Source organism: Cetorhinus maximus, chromosome 14 (genome assembly GCF_964194155.1).
Source record: "Cetorhinus maximus chromosome 14, sCetMax3.hap1.1, whole genome shotgun sequence".
Lineage (NCBI taxonomy): Eukaryota > Metazoa > Chordata > Chondrichthyes > Lamniformes > Cetorhinidae > Cetorhinus > Cetorhinus maximus.
In genome coordinates, this window is record NC_135892.1 from 64,978,597 (window position 1) to 64,999,073 (window position 20,477).

The 20,477-nt window shown below is 45.8% G+C and overlaps 1 protein-coding gene across 1 annotated transcript in view; it reads left to right on the forward strand.

Moving 5' to 3' along the window:
- The first annotated feature begins 2,139 nt into the window (after positions 1-2,139).
- hhipl2 (HHIP-like 2) overlaps positions 2,140-20,477 on the forward strand; it is a 65,106-nt gene continuing 46,768 nt past the window's right edge. Inside the window, 6 exon segments of the mRNA XM_078556362.1 lie at positions 2,140-2,206; positions 3,267-3,463; positions 3,465-3,482; positions 8,547-9,199; positions 9,799-9,942; positions 12,206-12,533. Coding sequence (XP_078412488.1) covers positions 2,140-2,206; positions 3,267-3,463; positions 3,465-3,482; positions 8,547-9,199; positions 9,799-9,942; positions 12,206-12,533 — 1,407 coding nt within the window.

Consider the following 20,477-nt stretch of genomic DNA (forward strand, 5'->3'; position numbering starts at 1 on the left):
GGGTGGGGCAGAGGAAATAAAGAGCTTGCAGATGTTTTCCAAAAAATTAAACTTTACTGAATTTGACTGTATTCAGAATATCTGCTGAACCATTTTGTACCATTTTCAGTTTGCAGGAGTTGCTAACACTTGCGGAGGAGTTTAGGTTTTTTTTCTGCATTTAGTTTGTATTTCTAGTTAGCACAGTAACTGTTGATTTGTGTAAGAGCTAACCAGATTTCAGTATTTTTGACCCCTTTTGAAGGAAGCTTTGTTGGCGTATAGTCCATTGGTTGCTTTGGGACCACATGCCCTATTTTAATCTGGTTTGTTATGAACACAATTCCACGTGACCCTTCTCTCACATTGAAATGTTTATGCCTGGTGGGCATAATGCGCCCGATTTTGGGATCTAATGGTATCTGTCATTGGTTTGACTTGCCTTTGCATCCTTCAACTGAAAACCTCTTTGGTCCATTAAGTTGCTGAAAGTGCAAGCTGATGTCACAGTGAGGGATGCAGGCCATGTGGGATCTTGAATGAAAAAGGTTACCAATTATATTTCCTTAGCAAATCAGATTGAAGAATTGAGAAATAAACAGTGCAAGGACTGAGAAGTGTAAATTAGAGTGGGTACGTTCAATATTAAATCAGCCATAAAAAGATAAACAAAGGATAAGAAACATTGCATTGAGAGAGAGGAACAAGAGACAAAGGAAAATTTTTTAAAAATAACTTTTAAATTCATCATTCTTTAAACCTCCCAATAACAATTAACAACAACAGCAACTTGCATTTATATAGTGCCTTTAACATATATCCCAAGTACATAAGAGAGATATCAATAAAACATTTTTTGACCCTGAGACACAGAAGGACTTATTTTTTAAATCAGGACAGATGACCAGAAGCTTGGTAATGAAGTATGTTTTAAGGACCGTCGTAAAGGATGAGAGACGGCAGCAAGGTTTAGGGAGGAAATTCAAGAGTGGTTACGGCAGCAAAAAGCGAGACCACCAATAGTGGAGCGATTAAAATTGGAATGCGCTAGAGGCCAGAATTGGAGGGGTGAAAAGAGCCCGAAAGCCTGTGGGGATGGAAAAGTTTACAAAAGAAAGGGAGGGGGTGGCTGTGAGGCTAAGAAGGGATTTGAAGACAAAGATGGCGATTTTAACAGCACCATTATTTTACTTACATAATTGAAAAGCCAGAAATATATTTTTTAAATGGTTTACACTTACGTTTTGTTTTAGGTTGTATTTTGAAGCTGAAACTTGTGCATTCAAAACTACATTAAAATATACAAATCTTATTTAGAAATTTGCTGTGCATTACTGCCCAAATATCTAAACATTGTAGACATTTTATACTAGCTAGGTATAATGTATACTCTACTGTGGTAATAATCAGCCTATGGCAGGCCCTCTGTTCATTTCTCCATGCATCACAATCATGCCGTTTCCTCTTCAGTTGATCATAGGAGTCATCCATTTTCAATTTCAAGTTGTCTAATATCGTCATTCTCTTTCTCCTTCTTGGTCTACATCCCTGCTTCAGTCACCTCCTTTAGCAAGTTTTCATGTCTTAGGCTGGGACTTTCGGGCCCTGCCCTGGCAGGATCTGCCACGGGGGGGATACAGACGGCTAGCTAAAAGGCCATTGACTTTTGGCAGGACCGGAAGATTCTGGTGGTGGGTGGGGCTAAAAAAATCCCAGCCTTAGAATAGGGCCAATCCAATCTCGCAGCCTTTTTCTCATGATATTCACCAATGATCTTTCCTACTCCTTCATCTTGAGAACTTCTTCCTCACTCTTGTGGGAAAGCAGAGGTCAAGATAAACAGGCAATAGCTGAAACAGGTATCACAACTTACATACTTGGGAAGCATCTTGTCAGCGGATGGGCTTCCGTAAATAAATCAGAGCTAGAATAGCCATGGCAAACAATGCATTTGTCAAACATAAAGAATTGTCCAGCAAAGGAATGAGTAGAGAATTTAAGAAAAGAATTATCAAGACTGTGATTTGGAGTGTTGTTGTTGTATGTGGGGCTGAAATGTCAAACTTGGGAAAAGTGGACAGAAAAAGTTGTGAAATGGTTCTAGAGAAGGATGGAGTGGGCCAGTTGGAGAGAAGACAAAAGCGATGAAGATACTCTAATATGAAAGCTAATTTTGTATTTGCAACAAAGATTATCAAACTTGTCAGAGTGTGGATTGAGACTCTTGGTAAATACTGAGATTCCTGGGAAACTGTCCCGCACTTGTGAAATGTAATGTCAACTAGACACAGGAAAACAGTGCTGTGATTTTGTTTTTAAATTAGTCTTTGGTTACACAAATAAATTGAATTATCCAATAATTTGAATTGAGCAATATAAAGAACACTGCGAAATTCAAACAATACCAAAATAATTAAATTGTAATTTGAATCTCAACTGAAAGTATGTTCTATTGAATCTGAGGCCAGATCTATTGATCTGCAATTCTGCCCTCAATACAGTATGTCAAGAACGCCAGATATTTGGTGACCTTGTGACCCCATCGGTTTATGCACTTCAGTTTCTTAATGCCAAATTATGATTAAAGGACACTTATTCCAGACATAAACTGCAGCACAAAATTACACAGGGTAAACAAAATGCTATTATTGAACAGGTAATGGAGCAGACTCCCTGGGAAGTATGTAATTCTAGGAAGATGATTAACTAATGTTAAGTCCTGTGTTTTGTAAGCGTATCTTCCGTTCTACACTTGCCCATTGTCTCTAGCGGTAGAATCCAAGACTTGGGCTTTACTTAAAATTTGTCTCTTTGTTTATTTTAAATAAACCTTTCAAAATTCTCAATACCTGTGACACTTGATCTTTTAAAGACAGATGACATGTATGGGGTGGCCTGTCTAAATTGCACAATTTGCATTGTAACTGCCTTTGCCCCTCCTCCTAAGCAGTCCCAATTCAAATGCTTTAAGATGCCTCAAACGCATGGTTACTGGACAGACAATCATTAGGTTCCACCACAGTCCCTGATGACTTGTGATGTGAAATACCAGGGACAGGGCCGTTGTTTTATCCATTCGCAAGATGTAGAAGTCCCATGACTTGGCTGTATAAACACATCTTTTACTGTCTCATCTCCAATGATGCTGGGACTGCTGCTGAATGAATGCTCAGCCTGGTGGTATTTAATGACATTTTCCATCAAATCTCCTTGTTTGATTTTGAAAGATGAAACATCAATAAGCACTTTTTTCAGGTATTTACTCCTTGTTTATTTGTATCTACAAGCAGCCCATGTGTCATGTCATCCCCAGTGTCTGGATTATAGACCTCCCTTTAAACCAGATTTTCACCTGCAATTCTGCCCTCAATACAGTACATTTGGCTGTTGTAATCAAGAGAAGAATAATGAAATTGCACAGAAATACAGGGAAGTCACAGAATTGCTTGACTTTAATGGATCTAAACAGTGTGGAGAGCATGTGAAAAAAAATCATGTGTCAGGTAAGTTTTAATGTTCCTTTATTAAAGATATTTATTGTTTATACTTGTAGGATCTCCATACTGTCTGTAAATATTTGAGTTGGTTATGTGTCTGAATTGCAATATGAAACCAATTCTTCTCCCTCTTTGATTGTTTGAATGGAAGAACATGCACTTATATTGTGTCTTTCATGATTTCAGGATACCCTAAAGCCATTCACAGTTAATAAAGTAGCTTTTAAGGTACTTTCAATATAGTGAAATGCAGCAACCAATTTGTACACACAAGGTCCCACAACCAGCAATAAGATAAATGACTAATCCACCCATCTCAATGTTGTTTAAGGTGTAAATATTGGTGGATACACTAGACTAACTCCTTGGGCTCTTCTTGAAATAGTGCCAATAGTTTTTTTGCAGAAGATGTGCAGACATCAGGCTGGTGGGTGCTGGAGCAAAGAGGGTTGTGCATCATGAGGGTTGATCTTAATGTTCCTGACCTTAGAAAGATCAATTTAAAATATATAATTTACTATTTCTAAGCATTCTGGAACAGTCCCTTTAGAGAGTTGTTAATTAATCCACTCAACACACTGGGTTGTCTATGTAAGGTGTATATTCTGCCCATTGATATCTGAAAAATGAATTGGGGTACTATTTTGTGCAAGCACCTTTGCTGCCTATGGCAAAGGTCCCAGAAAAATGGTAATAATTCAGTCATTGGAAGAATGTTGGTAAATGCTGTACTGTACATCATATCTCCTCCTTGTTGTCCATTAGTAAAGCTGAAAATCAGGGCCAATGTATCTGAATTTGACATTGAAAAAACAGTGAGAGGGAACAACTTTCACAAGGCAGTGAGAGGACTAGGTTTCATAGAGCAGTGACAGTGAGTGGGAACAGGTTTAGCAGGAGAGAGAGACACCAAAAGGGAGCAGGTTTAACAGGGTAGTGAGGTAAGTACTGTAGACAATACATTGGCCTGTAAAAAATACAAGAAGAATTCTTGATACTTTATTTTCTTTCCAACATTTCTGACATCAGGAAAATGCATGTAGTTCTTGTAAAATATCAACTCCAAGTCTTATGGTGAGTATCTTCCAAGTTTGAAAGTATAGGCATACTTTTTGGATCAATTGCAGATAGATCCAGTGAGGTGTTGCCTTCTAACAAAAAATATATCATTGGCTATCGCCAGGCAAGATTTTATTTATGAAAACACATGTAATTTTATGGCGCTTTTTTGTCATCTCAAAGTATTTCAATTACAATGATTTATTCCGAAATGCAGTAATTCATTGTGTGCGAAAAGACAAATGTAGTAGAAAGATCAAGCAAGCATCAAAGAATGAATATCCCCTTAATCTGTTTTTAATGGTGTTGGTTGAGGGTGGACTGTTGGCCAAGACAGTGGCAGGACCCTCTGAGCTTCATTGAATGGTATTGTGGGAAACAGGCTATTCAGCTCATTGTAACTACACTGGTTCTCTGAAAAAGCTTGTCAAGTTCAGCCCATTCTCGTGCTGCTCCTTACCTTTCATAAAAATCCTTTTCACATTTTGAACACTTCAGTCAGGTAATCTCTTAACTTTCTTTGTTCTATTGAATTAAGCCCTAGGTTCTCTAGTCACGCCTCGATGAAAATTTCTCATCCTGGCTGTAATCCTAGTGAGCTGCATTTTTATAAAGTTGGGAGACTCTGGAGGTGAAAAAATGGCATACGGGACCTGAATGGGGAAGTCCCACCCCCATTCTTGGGTTTCTGATTTTCGCAGCCATATGAAAGGGTCAGGACGTGAAGCGCAGACGTGGAAGTTCCAAATCAGCCAGGCCATTTAAACTCATTGCAGAGAACAGGAAGTTGTGATTTTCACCCCCAACGGATCCTCAACTCGCAGTGTGTGTTTCACAATTTGCTATTGGAGATGTGAGCAGCTCTGAAGGCCTGAATCAAAGGTTTGTAAGCCTTATATAGAGCTGTGTAAAGTAGCAGTTTAAAAGCTGTTCTTGCCTCTGAGATTAAGGCTGCTGTCTGATCTCAAGGAAGTAGGGGTGAGGTGGCTGGAAAAGAGGAAGGGCACCTCTGTGTGGGGGCCTCTTCATTATCCCTTGCATTCGCAGCCAAGTGGGCGACATTATAGACTGCCAGTCTCACTGGGTGAGGAACGTGTAGCTCAGGAAGGAAGGTTAAAGAAATAGGCATAGAACCTTCCCACAGAAGGCACAGAAAGGAAATGCAGCAGCAGTGTGTAGCTTGAGCCAGGGCACCTGGGCATGAGGTGGCAGAGCCCACAGAGAGAGCAGCAAGAAGGAGGAGGGTAAGATGTTACCCTGAGCAAAGGATCTACCTGAGCTGATTCAGCTTCCTTGATGTGCCGCAACTTTTCAAGCCGTGACCCCAGATCCGTGGCTGTCTACTGGGGGCAAAGTTTATCCATTGAGAGGTGGCTGCTTGCTCCAAAGAACCAACCAGAAATGGAACCACAACAGCTTTAGAACAGCAGTCACCTTCAGACCAGGACATACACTGAGCAGGCTATTGGCCTCTTAAAACTGTGTTTCTGATGCCTTGACTGCTCGGGGGAAGCACTGCAATACTCACCTGCAAAAGTGGCAAGGGTGGCGGTGGCTGCAGCGTGTTGCATTATATGGCACAGCAAAGGGGCGTACACATGCTGGTTCCAGATCTTTGTGATGGAGACTACTCATCAGAGGAAGCGGAGGAGCCCTTTGCCTCAGATGAAGATGTAACCAAGAAAGAGAAGGAGGGCGACAATGGAGGAAATGATGACAGATGTGCCCAGACAACTAGGCCGGAACAGTACATAATACCATAATCACCAGGGAGGGCCTACTACAGAAGATAGTTAGTTTAAGCCTTGGTCACTGTGAGCACACATGCAATAACACATCATTCTCAGCAACTATATGAGCAGGACCCTTGGCATGCAACCCTTCCTTTGTGCTCAACCGCGTGCCAAATTCCCATTATGCTCAGTCCACCTCCCCCATGCTGAACAACCATCACTACCACCAATGAAACTATGTTCGAAGGTGCCTACAACAGCACCTTTGGCACCTGCCATGGGCAATTCGCCATCTTCCTACACTGGCCTCGGAAGATACATACACAATCTCCATGGCCCTCTCCTCCACTGGCCAAATCACCCTCAGGTTCGCATGCCCACCCCAATCTGGGCCACCTCCTTGACATTCTGCCTTCTCTTCCCTTGTAAGTAATCAATAAAGACAGGTATAAGGGCAATGAATCCAGCATCCAGGGATGAGGCTCATCGATTTGGCCATGTGTCACAGTGGGCATTCAGATGCCACCCCATCAATGCTTGGACATACAAGAGTGCCATGTCCATTTGGTCATCTTCATTGATGGGAAGTACATGCCAATTATGTCCAATCTGAGGTCTCAGTCAGCTGACAGCCATGCCACAGAGAACTGTGTGCTTCTGTCAATCAACTCACCTTGGCTAAGTGCAGCAGGTCATGGAACCACTTGTGGCACTGACCTATCATATTCCCCTGCTGCACTTGCTCCAGCTGCAATTGCCTGACAAGCATTTTTCATTACATCTGGAGGGGTCCCTTTCCCAACTGGATACAGGGTATTTCTCTGGCCCCCCCCATGGGACCCCCTGACTATCCCCACCACCCCCCCCACAACCCCCAACAGGACTCCTTCCACTCCCCCACCCTCTCATGGAACCCCCCGAATACTCCCCGATCGCCCATGGCTCTCACCCACTCCCCTGAGCTAATGCCATAAAGAAGGCTCCCTTCCCGCTGACTCTCCTGTCCTCGATACAAGGCCTTGGACTCCTGCTGCACTATACTGTTCTCACCCGGCCTGAGTCAGAAGGGCAGGCGAGAAAGGAGCGGCTTCATTTCCAGTTAAGTATGTAGGAGCGGAGTGGCAATTCAACTCTGATTGCCACTCCATGGAAGTTACAGGCAAATATAGGGTAGATAGAGAGAAACCTCCTGTCTCTATCTGTCAGGTGTTATGACCTGGATGGGAGGAGTGTGCAGTTGATCTAACCCCACTACTCGACATGTCACACCATTAGTTTAAAAGTTTGATTCACTCAACAAAATGGCCAATCGTTTACCTTTGCTACTGTTACCTAGAATAAAAGAGACTTTAACCGGGCTTCTTTCAATAAACAACAAACTTATTAGATTGTTATAAAACTAGTCTTGTCGGAAAGAAAGACGAGGTTTATTACTATACAGTGTGGAATATGAAAGTACAGTACACCAATTACTCTTTTGAAATATCCTAAGTCTCTTTCTCTCACTCACACACACATACACACACAATAGAGGAACTCTGCCAAGGGTTAAAAGTTAATGGTTCGAGGGAAAAGGAAAGATGGTGGAGTCCTTGAAGTGGTGCCTGGGTCATGTGGTTGGTCTCTCAGCGCTGATCTGTGAAACAGTCAATGACTCTTGCACTGCTTTTCTGGCAGACTTGAGGAACACTCACAGGTACTCTATTTCAGTACGTAACAACTTAGGAGCAGCTTATATTCACTTCTGGCTATAGACTGGCTCTAGCCTGCAAAAAGGCTGCTGTCTTCTTTTCACAAGCAGCTGGTCCTTTCTCTTCTCAAAGCAAAACCAAAACCAACATTTAAACAGTTTTTTCTAGACATGTTTTTTTTTCAACGTTACTGTGTGACCCCTTTTGTACACAGACTACCAGGTCAAGAGGATTACAGCTTTTTAAAACTACTTAATTGCTTTTTCTTGTAGAAGGATGTTTTTTCCAGGACTAAAAATCAGAGTCCTGCATTAACCCGTTAAGGGATAAGTATATTTTGAAACACAAATTCTTCCAGAATGTCTTAGTCCTTGAAGATGAACAATTCGCTGTGATTAAAGTATTCATGACACAGGGTGGGTACATTATGCAATTCTGAAGTCATATAGAAAGGTTTAATTCTTTAAGACAGCCATGGTCTTCAACCTAGTGGCATAGTTTAAAATTAAATGAAAACATGTTAGGATGCAAAGAGAAGGCAGTGTCACTTAATGACAGATTTCTAAATTGTTTTTGCTGCTTTACAGGAGTGTTCCCCTTATGCTGCACACCTGTATGATGCAGAAGACCCTCTTACCCCTCTTAGAAACACTCCAGGACTCTGCTTCAACTACTGTTCAGGATTTCATCGAAACTGTCGCTCATCCATTCACCTATTGACCAAGGACAGACAGATCCAGGAATCATGTGAAAGGGGCAAGGCCTACTTTTGTAACCTGCTCCAGCTTCCTGACCCAGACTATTGCTTTCCTAACATTCTGAAGGGCACAGACTTGAACCAGAACCTAGGCTCAGTGGTGGCGGATCAACAGGGCTGTCTGCGTCTTTGTCTCCAAGAGATTGCCGATGGTTTAAAAAACCCTGTTCTTATGATTCACGCTAATGATGATACCCATTGTTTATTAGTAGCTGAGCAACTTGTTTTTGTCTGGGTCTACTTGCCAGATGGCATTCGATTGTCGGAGCCATTCCTTGACCTTACAGGACAAGTGCTGACCACTCCTTGGGTTGGTGATGAGCGAGGATTCCTGAGATTGGCCTTTTATTCAAAATTCAAAACTAACACCAAATTTTGTGTGTATTATTCCATCCTTATGAAAGGCAAGTTGGAAAAAGTTTGCATAAGTGAATTGAAAATTTCATCTCATGACATGAACCAGTCAGATCCTTATTCTGAAAGGTAAACGACAAGACCCTTCGTAAATGTATTCAATACCACACTATTTACAGCTTAGGGCAGCAAGTTATGCGCTTTCAAAGATTTTTTTTACAAAAACAGCTGGCAGGGTTAGTTTAAAAACGGTCAATGTTTTATACAAATCCATAGCAACACACAATTGCATATTGCAATGATCTGAATGAGCTGTTATTGGTGGATCAGGAGGAGCACTAGAAAAGTTGAGATTCAAAGTGATAAAGGTACTCCTTTGGATTTCAGTAGATGGTCATTACAGACAAGGGCAAAAATATCGCAGAAGTGTCAGGAATTGGTCTTTGCAATGGCGTGTATGTTGAAGAGGAAGCTCAGATCATGATTGACCAGTATGACAAGATTCTATACCTTCAGGCGTGTCAATGAGGAAATATGGTGGAGTCAAGACCAAGGGCACATAGATACTGATATGAACTTAATCAACATTAATTAAATAATCCAATAAGTAAATGGTTCAGAATTGTCTTTTGTACCATAATCTTTGCATCCAAATTGCAAATTAGCAGTACAAAGAAACGAGCATGCAATAGAAATTCAAAACTTAATTTGTGCAGTGCCAATTACAGAATTATATTGGAAATTCAAGAACCAGCAGCCAATCACAATGGTGGACAAATTCTGTTTGGCTTTGATGGTTTTCTCTACATCTTTACTGGAGATAGTGGAAAAGCTGGAGATCCATTTGGCAAATTTGGAAATGCTCAAAACAAGTATGTCTGAATAAAACTGCCTGTTAAATGAAGCTTTGCAATTAAAACAGTGTAAACCTGTGAAAATTAATCACAATGGTTGGCATTTGATTCCCTCCCCTGCAGCGAGTTTTGAGTCAGGGAGGGGATTTAATCGGGTGGGATGGTGGTGGTTGAGGACCATACCACCTTCCCATCTCCATCCCGATTAAGTCTGTGGCGGGAAGGCCTGTGGACAAGAACCCACCCTGTTGTCATTTCAGGCCTTTAAGGGGCAACTAATGCCCAATTAATGTTGTAATATGGGTTCTTTAGATGTCTCAATTATGAGATCTTGAGACTTGTATTTAAACATGAACCCTTTATTGTTAATCTTTAACTATTTTCAGATCCCAGGTTCCTGTTATGCATGGCGCTGTTGCCATGCAGGTAGGCTGCATCCAGAGTGTTCTCTCTAGTCTGTTCTCTCAGCCTATTACCATGTGACTCTATGCACCATATCATGGGCAGTGCTATTCTCCAGCCCCATGTCAACCCTTGCTCTGCCGAGCACATTTACATTACAATGGCATACAGGCACATAACAACATCATGCAACAATTAAGGAGCTCTTCCTGCCACTGCTGGTATCAGTCCAGTGGTAGGTGGGCCTGTTGCCATGTATGGCATCAGAGAGCATGAAAAGAAAACCTGTGCTGGTTGCTTGTGGTCACCCGGGTTGTGGGGGGGACTCATTCAAAGACATGCAGTGCCTGATCAAGGGACCCGGCATTGGGAAGAGCAGGGCCCACTGAGAGCCACATGCCTGCCCTTGCTGCCAATCCCCCTACAACCATCTCCCCTGTGACTCTCACCCTGACTTACCTCTGGCCCGGGTTGCTCTGCGAGCCTGGGCTCTGGTGGGTGTTCTACTGGCATAGGCACTGCCTCTCCAATGGTGCTGCTGGGAAAAAGAAGTGCCAGCCTCTGATTGGCTCGCAGATGTCAGTGGGTAGAACTTCCCTCCACCTCTGCCCACCGCCCCCCCCCCACCCCTGAACCCCCCGGGTCTTGATGCCAGGGGAAAACTTGCTGATGACCTCTCAACTGACTGCAGGCCTTCCCAGAGGAAGCAGCATGGGTGCCTCACCAGCTCTGCTTTAATCATTACAGAATTAGATGCCTTGATCAAATATCCAACCCTAGACAGAAACACACTATTGTTCACAATGAAGTTAATTGTTGCAAAAAGGGACACTGGCCCACCAGGGAATCAGAGATCAATCAGCAGATTTGCTCAATTTGATGCAATGTAAAATACTCTCTTCTAGCTCAAATGAGGAATGAACATGGATGTATTACTGCTGAATATAGTCATCCTTATGAATGACATAAATAGGCTAAATTATCACGTTGGAAGTAGTGGAGCAGAATCGGAAGTGGAAGAACGAGAAGCTGGTTGTCGGGGAAGAGAGGTAGATTGGAATGAAGTTCAGGCATGGTTACATTCTTTTTTAAATCAGGCTTGGAATTTGGACACTGCTGTCATGACAATCCGTAAATGCCCTGAAAAGGAACCAGTGGGCCTTCTGCTTAAATTACTATTGTATTCTTTGTATTAATTTGATACAACTGAGTAGCTTCCCAGATCGCTTCAGAGGGCAGTTAAGAGTCACCACGCTGGTGTGGGATTTCCATCACGAATGGGTACAGATAGCAACTTCCTTCCGTAAAGAACACAAATGAACTAGAACGGAAGAAAAAATCGATTCATTCACCATAAGATTTGCAACTTGGGTGGTTAAAGATGTGAAACAGGTTCAGCTTCAGGTTCAATGGTAGTGCACAAATACCCAGACATGAAGTAGTTGGGATACATTGATTTCCACTAGGAATGTGCTTTGGGAGCTTCATTGTAAATTGGAAAGGAACTGAAATCTCATGAAGATAAGTTATCCTAAGAAGAGCTGGTTTGTTGGTATTTCCTAAGTTTTCAATCAGAAATTTTGATTGTGTTCACATATTATAAGACAATGGGTGGATTTGTAACTTGCTGTTCGGATGTCAAACTATTGTTGTGGATAATCCTCCTGTTATATAAACTATTTAATATGTTTAAGTGAAAAGCAGGCAGATTTAACGATAGTTGGTGAATCCACAGGATTAGCTTTACACCCAGTGGCAAGTTGACACGTTATTCCAATATGTCTGTTCTATGCAACCATTTAAATAAAACACATTTTAAAGTGCGAAAGAAAATCCTGTTGCTGCAATAATTCAGCAAACTTTTTTTTTCTAATTGTAGGAGTGTCTTGTTAGGCAAAGTTTTATGAATTGATGTTGATGGAAGTTCCTATGACAGGCCATATCAAATCCCACTGGATAACCCTTTCCTTCATGATCAAAATGCTCGACCAGAGGGTTATGCGTACGGCGTGAGAAATATGTAGCGTTGTTCAGTGGACGGGTGAGGCCCAACAACAAAGGAAGGCAGGGAAAGACTTTTCTGTGGTGATGTGGGTCAGAACAAGTATGAAGAAGTTGACATCATTGTAAAAGGAGGCAACAATGGCTGGAGAGCTAAGGAAGGCTTTGAATGCTATGACAAGAAGTTGTGTCAAAATTCATTATTAGGTATTTCGACTTCCATTCATTGGCAATTTTTACAATATATGAATAACTGTTATTGATGTGATGTTTGTTGACAGGGCTACTGTCTTTGTGAAAAATTATTCGGCAATCCTCTCTTTCATGTAGAAAGTGAAGAGAGCTGCAAGACCTGGACTGTACCTCATGTTTATCATAGTGATATTTCTTGGAACTGGTGTGAGAGTGCAATGTCATTACATCACATGTTTGTACACAAACAAGAAAAGGCTTGCAGGCTCTTTTCCATGAGCAGAATGTATCTTTTTGGTTGAATCATCCTCCATCTTGTAACTTCTAAGGGAATTTACTTTGGATTTGGAGTTTCCATTCACACAAGTGCTTGCAAATCCTGACCAGAGCTCCTGCGGATTTATTTGGTTATGACATTGTGACATACCACACAGAAATGCATAATAGAATCTTTCAAACTTCATTCCCAGGAGGAACAACTGAATATGATTAACAACTGAATTTTTAAGATGTGTTTTGGTACGCTTTGCACTTTGGGCCCTGAACTTTGGGAGACAGTATTTACACATTGGTGGCAAGCAGCTCCAACAATCCCGGCAGTGCCTGGAGTTCAGTAGTGGACGTTGCTGGGGCAGCAACCAGACCCAAGAAGAAGACCCAATGGATTCCGGAGTGAAGCAAGTCTGGGGTATTGGGCAGGGAGGGTTTGGCCAGCTTAGGGAGGGGTGCAGGTAGGTGGGTTTTGGGGAGCAGGTGGGTAGGAAGGAAGGGGTGCACTATCTTTGGAGAAGGAGGTGCCCTCAATGCCAGATAGTACCCCCTCTCCCTTACTGCCCTTTTAAAAACATTTTTGAAAAATGGCCTGCCCATTCCCACCTGCCAGCACATGCTAACCATATTATGGCATCGGCAGTGCATTATTGGGATCAATTAGTTTGTTAACAAGCTCACTTGACCCTTAATTATTTTTTTAAGCATAGTGGGCGGGCTGCCAATTTTTGTATTATGGGGCTGAATTTGGTGGTGGAAGGTGGTGGGCTCAGCACCGCCCTAATTTATGTATCGCCGCCCCACTTGCTGAAAACATGTCTGGAAGGAGCACGTAAAATCCAGCCCCAGGTGTCTTATCCCAGGACCTATTGTAGTTTCAGATCCAAATTGCGTGTCTTTGACCTATGTAAATACTGGGCAGAATTTTCTGGCTGACGTGTGGGTGGCGTAGCCCGCACGCTAGCGCGTAAAATGTCACACGAGTGTGCCGACGTCAGCGCGCGGCAGCGCGATATTTCGTTGGGCCTGTGCACACAGTTTGCCCGCCATTAATTGAAGGGCTCGTTAAGGCCCTTAACATGTGAATTGTCCAGGATTTTGAGGGGCCCGTGTGAACTTCGGGTCGGAGCACGGGCCCAACAGGCAGGCCGGTAGGAGATATGTGGACTCAGAGGGGTTGTTCATGTTTTACATGAAGTTATAATTGATGAAGGTATTTAAAACTTGTCTGTGTGATTGTTAGTAGTTCTCATCGATGTCCAAGAGGTTTTAGTGTAATTTGAAACCAGCCTGCAGATAGCATTCTTTTTCGGCCTTGCAGCTTTCCGGAGGCCTCCAATTAGCCTGGGGCTATGGGTTCTAACCTCTCTAATGAAGGCAGCTCCCCTGAGGAGGAAGGGAAGGATAGAATAAGGAGGAGGCCAGGACTGAACAATCAGCCTCCAGGGAAGCCACCTTTGAGTGTCCAGGCGCAGGCACAAGGGGCACAAGGTTAACAGGTTGTCCAAGGTGCAAGGGGCCACAGACGATGCCACTATCCTGCTGCCAGGGTATACAGGCGGCGAAGCAGCTACCTCAATATGACTGAGGTGCAGTGCCGAAAGAGGCTCCAACTCTCAAGGGAGACAGTCAACTATATCTGTCAGATGATTGGCCCTGAGACCTCCCTTAACTGTGTGGATGCACACCCCATGCCAGCGGCTCTGAAGCTCACAGTTGCCCTCCACTTCTATGCCTCTGGCTCTTTCCAGGGCTCGATGGGTGATCTTTGCGGTGTCTCCCAATTAGCTGTGCACAATTGTGTCAAGCAGGTTACAGATGCCCTGTTCAGATAAGTATCCACCTTCATCCACTTCCGCTGCGACCAGGCAGGTCAGGCACAGCAAACCAGAGACTTCGCGGCCATTGCTGGCTTCCCCCGTGTCCAGGGTGCTGTAGACTGTACATATATGGCCATCAAGGCACCAGCAGGTGAGGCCGGTGCCTTCGTCAACAGGAAGGGCTTCCACTCCATGAACGTGCAGATAGTGTGTGATCACAGGATGCAGATTCTACAAGTCTGTCCAAGGTACCCAGGCAGCTCCCACGACGCCTACATCCTCAGACACTCCCAGGTGCCGGGGCTCTTCAGTGCTCCGGCTTGGCTGGATGGTTGGCTGCTGGGTGAAAAGGGCTATGCCCTGCGCAGGTGGCTCATGACACCACTACGCTGTCCAAGAACAGAAGCTGAGCAGCGGTACAATAGGAGCCAGGGCACCACAAGGGCTGTGGTGGAGAGAGCCATTGGTCTTCTCAAGATGCGCTTCCGTTGCCTTGACCGCTCAGGGGGCGCACTCCAGTACCCTCCAGATCACGTCCCTCTGATTGTGGTAGTCTGCTGTGCCTTGTACAATCTTGCGCTGGAAAGAGGGGATGCAGTTGATGATGAAGACCTTGACGCAGTGGATGAGGCTGCACATGTTGAATCCAGCAGTGGCTCAGAGGATGAGGAAGCACAGGGCGATGATGAGGGGCAGAACGATGACCCGCATTTACACCAAGGAGGCAGGGACACCTGGGACAATTTAATCCAAAGAACCTTCAGCTCGCTCCACACACATGGATCAGCAGGAACAGCATTGCCTGGCACTTCTACACATGGCACTTAGGTGCTACATGTTCCACAAATAAGGCCTTAGTACAGAAACATCAATGTCCACTCAAGCACTAATGATAATTATGTGAAAAAGTAAAAAGCACCACAATGAAAAGACCCTCAGCCATGGTAACAAAGGTGGACTTTATTGTGTCCAAAATTAAAGCACACATGATTATTTCACAATAACATAAAAATGGGTCCCTATTCCAAGGCCAACACAAAATCACCAGTGACATACCCAGGGTGTGCCTAAGGTGCCTTATGCTTATGTTTCCGGGTGCTACGTCTAGGTGCCACCCCAACGCTCGGAGTGGCTTGTGAGACAGCCTGCTGACTCTGCTGTCTTGTTGGCCTTGATGCCCTTGGCGGGCGTCCTCTGGTCCATGGAGCCTGTGCTGGCCCCGCCTGGGAGGAAGTAACCAGTTCCTGAACTGGCACCTCCCCAGTTGTCGCAGACTCAACGGAAGAAACGTTGACTGGCAGAGGGGCAGAGGAGCTGCTGCCCTCATCTGGAGTGCCCTGAGAGGAGCTCGCAGCAACGACAGGCAGCTGCTGCGCCAACGTGAGGTCCATTTCACCTCCCTGCTCACCGCAGATGCATGGGCACTGAGCGCCGATACTTGGTGTCCACAACATCTCCCACATTGGGAATGACCACCTGTGGCCAGTACCGCTGTAAGGGCTTGCAGGTCAGAGCATATCCCAATCATATTTTGATCCATTGACTCTATGAGAGTCACTGATCTCTCATTGAAGGAAACCTGAAGCTCTGCCCTGAGGGCAGAATCTTAACATGCACTCTGCCTAGACTCCCCCGTCGCAGAGAGCAACTGAACCATTCCCTCATGCAACCCTGCCAGATGCAAACGCACTTCCTGCCACCTGTCCTGCAGCTGCTGCATTGGGGACAACTCCAGAGGCAAGTCATCAGTGCCGGACTCAGCATGTGCCTCGTCCCCTGCAGCCCTCCAGCTGCTGGAACCATTGGCACTCTCTGCTCCTACCATCTCCTCCAGCGTTTGTGATGTGCCCTATCCACTGTGACCCAGGACACTAGCCGACGGTAAAGTCCCCACCAAGGTGTGTGTGTCTGCGCTGGTGCCTGGCTGGCTGAAATGATGTGCCGCAAATTGCACATGTTGCCCCTCAGGTGTGGAGGGGGGGCTGCGGTGCGAACGTGTGGGTTGCTCTGGTGGTGATGCTGAAATTAACAACATGGACACTGCATCAGTTAGCGTACATTCAGTTCAACCTTTCATCCCTTTCCCCCCAGCCTCATAAGTCGCTCACCCTTAAAAACCCTAAGGAGAAGAACATTGGTGAGGTGGAAATGAGTCAAGATGGGCCCCAACCATTAAGCGTACATGCAGACAGGCTGGTCAGATGGCCTCATGAATGCCACATGGCATGTTATGAACCATAGGAGTGGGGAGAGTGCAGAGGTACCTGACGTGGATGCATTGTTGTCTGGATAGTTGCGGGGCTGAGGAAACATCTAAAACAGTTGTGACATTTTCCGCCGAACACAGGAGATTGAGAGGTCACATTATTGCCCTTCATTCTGTAAGGAGGGGCATAGACCGGGTGGGCAGAAGGCGACATTTCCCCTTGGCACAGGGATGAGTAATGTGGTGGCATTCATCTAAGTTGAGTGCCATGAGGTTCACAGCTGAGGTGCTGAGGACCTTTTGGACAAAGTAATGTGGAGCGCACTGGCTGAAAGGGTGCTGGAGGTCCCAAACCCCCTAGAATGGAATAAGTCTTTGGCTTTGCAGCAGCGATCCAATGGCATGTTAGACCATGGTGATAGTGGTCACAAATGGGATAAGGTGACTTTGGAAGGTGGTGGAGAGGCTATTCCTCAAGGGGACGAGGGTCCCGTCTGTATGACCCACACGTCAGAGTGTCTCAGTCTGTGAATGAGCAGTGTTTCAGCATTAACGATTGCAGCAACCATCAGTGGTTTGGATGGTGGGCAGACAGAATGGATGGGACTGTGGGCCTCAAATACCTGCCCGCTGGACCCCAGCCTCGCTGCCCCCGGCCGCCCTGGCTCCTGCCTCCTCCCCAGCTCCATGGCCTGCTCTTCAAAAGGCGTGAGGCGCTGCAGGAGGGCGTGCCCACCACCAGTCCTCTGGCGCTTCCGGGCATTGTGGTGACTTTTTGCCTGCAAAACAGAGAAGAGGATTTATTGGGGCTGATCGCTCATGTACTCTGCACGTGCACGCCGCACCCCAACCACAATGGCCCATCTGAGGCTTCCAGCGGCTCCTGTCCACACTACTGGTGATGAGTCCCCAGAAGATAGTACGGCTGCTCCCAACCCCCTCCCCCAACGGCCACCTTGGACTCATTCGGCGTCCATCACTTTGAATAACACACGGCCCTTAGCGCCCATGGCAAGGAGAAGCAAATAGGTGCGGCGCCGATGCCAGCAGATGGGACTTGCCCAAAAGACCTTGAGGCTCCCCTTGCACCATCTGATCACCATCAATATGACATGTGTTGGAGTTCTGACTTTGTGTCTAGCGGCCTCCCCTGCAGGTTACCCCCAGACTACTCAAATGCCACAGAAACCAACATATGCTGCGGGGAAAGTCCTTCTTCTCCTCAGCCACTAAGGCTGATGTAAGCATGGTCAGTACCCATTTGCCCACCCAGAGTGCGACAGATGCCCTATGCAGTAACGACAGCAAGACATGGTGGTGTTGGTGGGGGGGTCAAAGACAAAGGCTGCCTTCTGCCTCAAATAGCCCAGACAGACATGGTACTCACCCGTCCGGAGCGCAGCAAATCATTGAATCGTTTTCTGCACTGAGTGTCAGTGCGCCGGACGTCATCATGGGTGCTTACAGTGTCACCCTCCTCCTCCCATGCCTGGCTGGTGACATGGGGGGCCCTCCTCCTCCCATCCTCAGGATACAGAATCTGATGCCGGTTTCCCACCTCTTGCAGGAGGACAGCAAGGCGTGCATCCGAAAATCTGGGTGCACAGTGGCCCCCCTGCTGGCCTCTCCTGCAGCCTGCCCCCCTCCTCCTCCACCTCCTCCTCTGCCCTCCTTTTCTTGATCTCTGAGTGGCCATAGTGCACTGCTTCAAGCAGGCTGCCTGGCTGCTCTTTATGCAGGCTGCCGGCTCTCCATTGGAACCAGCAGTCTGCGGCCGCCCGCCCCCTCGACTATTTTCCCGGTCTCCACGGGAGTCGTAAAGCCGCGGTGCTGGCCTTAATTGGCCCGCCCGTGGAAAATGGCGGTGAAGCCTGTTTCGCAATCGGCCACCCGCCCGACCGACAAACGTAAAATTCTGGCCACTGTCTCCTACAGTTCAGGTCAGAACTGCTGGCCAGAGGGGTGGAATTCACTGTTAGCCAATTTAGCTCACCCGCAGTGTGTTTTGGCTGCTGGGTGGGCTTGCGTGGAGCGAGTCACCTTCCAGCCATCTTTCCTTGCAGTCCCTGGACCTGGAGATCAATTTGATCAGGCAGCTTTAGCATTGTTACACATTGGGAGCACTTAGGCTTGAATTTTTCGCTTGTTGGGCATGCACAATCGGCAAGTCCAGGAGCAGACGGGAAACGGGCCCTCACCGCAATAGGCCTCCGACCGTGACTTCATGCTGGCTGGCCAGTTAGCAGCCAGCCAGCATGAAATACGCCCTGAGAAAGGCTCAGCACTGCCGGTGGGGGCAGAAAGAGGGCGGGCTCTGACCTCATCGCGGGTGCTGGTTACCACGTCCAGTGAGCCCCCTGAAGGCAGACAGATGCCTCAGGGAGCTGCAGACCTCCACAGAATAAACAAAACAACAAAAATTCTGCAAAATATGTCCATGCAGCACAATCAAGCACCTGAAAGCATACTTCATACAAAAAACAGTCCCCAGATATCTCTTTTTATTTTATTTGCCCACAGAGATTTCATCCCGCTCTGGATCAAGGTTTGAGCAAATGTGGAAAGGCCGCCTGGCCGATTGGCCTGTCTACCAACCATAAAAGTGGACGGGCCATGAAAAATCAGGTTCAAGTGTCTCCTTAATGGGCTAATTGCCTGCAAATGTTTCGTCATCTGTGCTTCTGACTGCCGTGTGCACCCGCTGAGCGAGGTATTGCACGAGTACACAACGATGTCGGGATGCTCACCCGACGTTATCTCACACTATTTTGCAGCTGGACATTCCCGGTGCCTGCCCGCCCGTGGGGCGTAAAACCCTGTCCTTAGAAATTATACTGAATAAAATGTGATGTTGCACCTTGAAGATCAGAGCATTCAAAAAAAAATCCAAAAAATTCTTTCCTAACTCACGCGAAGGGGTGAATTTTATGGGATAGGGTGGGGTAGGTGGGTGGCATGGATTACCCACCCCCTGAGCTAAAATGTCCGTTGGCACCAGGCCGACCAGAAATCCAGCTGCCCTACAGTGATAAAGAAAAGTGGAAATATGATGGAACTTATACTGTTTGGGTGGAGGAGGGGGCGGGTGGGTGGGTGGGGGGTGGGGAGGGGTGTTGGTGGTGGGGGTTGGCTGGCGTGGAGCAGGTAAAGCAGGATAGAGGGTCAGCGCTATGTGGGGGCTGGCTAAGGAGAGATTGACAACGTTGACATGGACACAAGACAAAGGGAGTGTTAATGGTAGTGGTGAAGACTAAAAAAGGTGCTGATAGTGGCATAAAAGTAAGGAAGCAGAATGTAAAGCTTATCAAACACCAGGAGGGAAATGGAAAGCAATGAAAGTGAACAGGGTGAAAGAGACAAGCGGACATCCTGTCGGAGAGAAGAGCAGTACTTCTTCAAGGTAGGTATTCCTGGAAAAGGAGTGGCAGTGAATTACAACTAAGATAAAAGCAAGTTACTGTGGATGCTAGGAATATGAAATAAAAACAGAAAATTCTGGAAAAACTCAGCATCTGTGGAGAGAGAAACAGAATTAACATTTTGAGTCTGTATGACTCTTCAAAGATAAAGAGAAGTAGAAATGTGATGAAATTTATACTGTTTAAGTGGGGTGGAGCAGGTAAAGCAGGATAGGAGGTCAGTGATAGGTGGGGGCAAAGGAG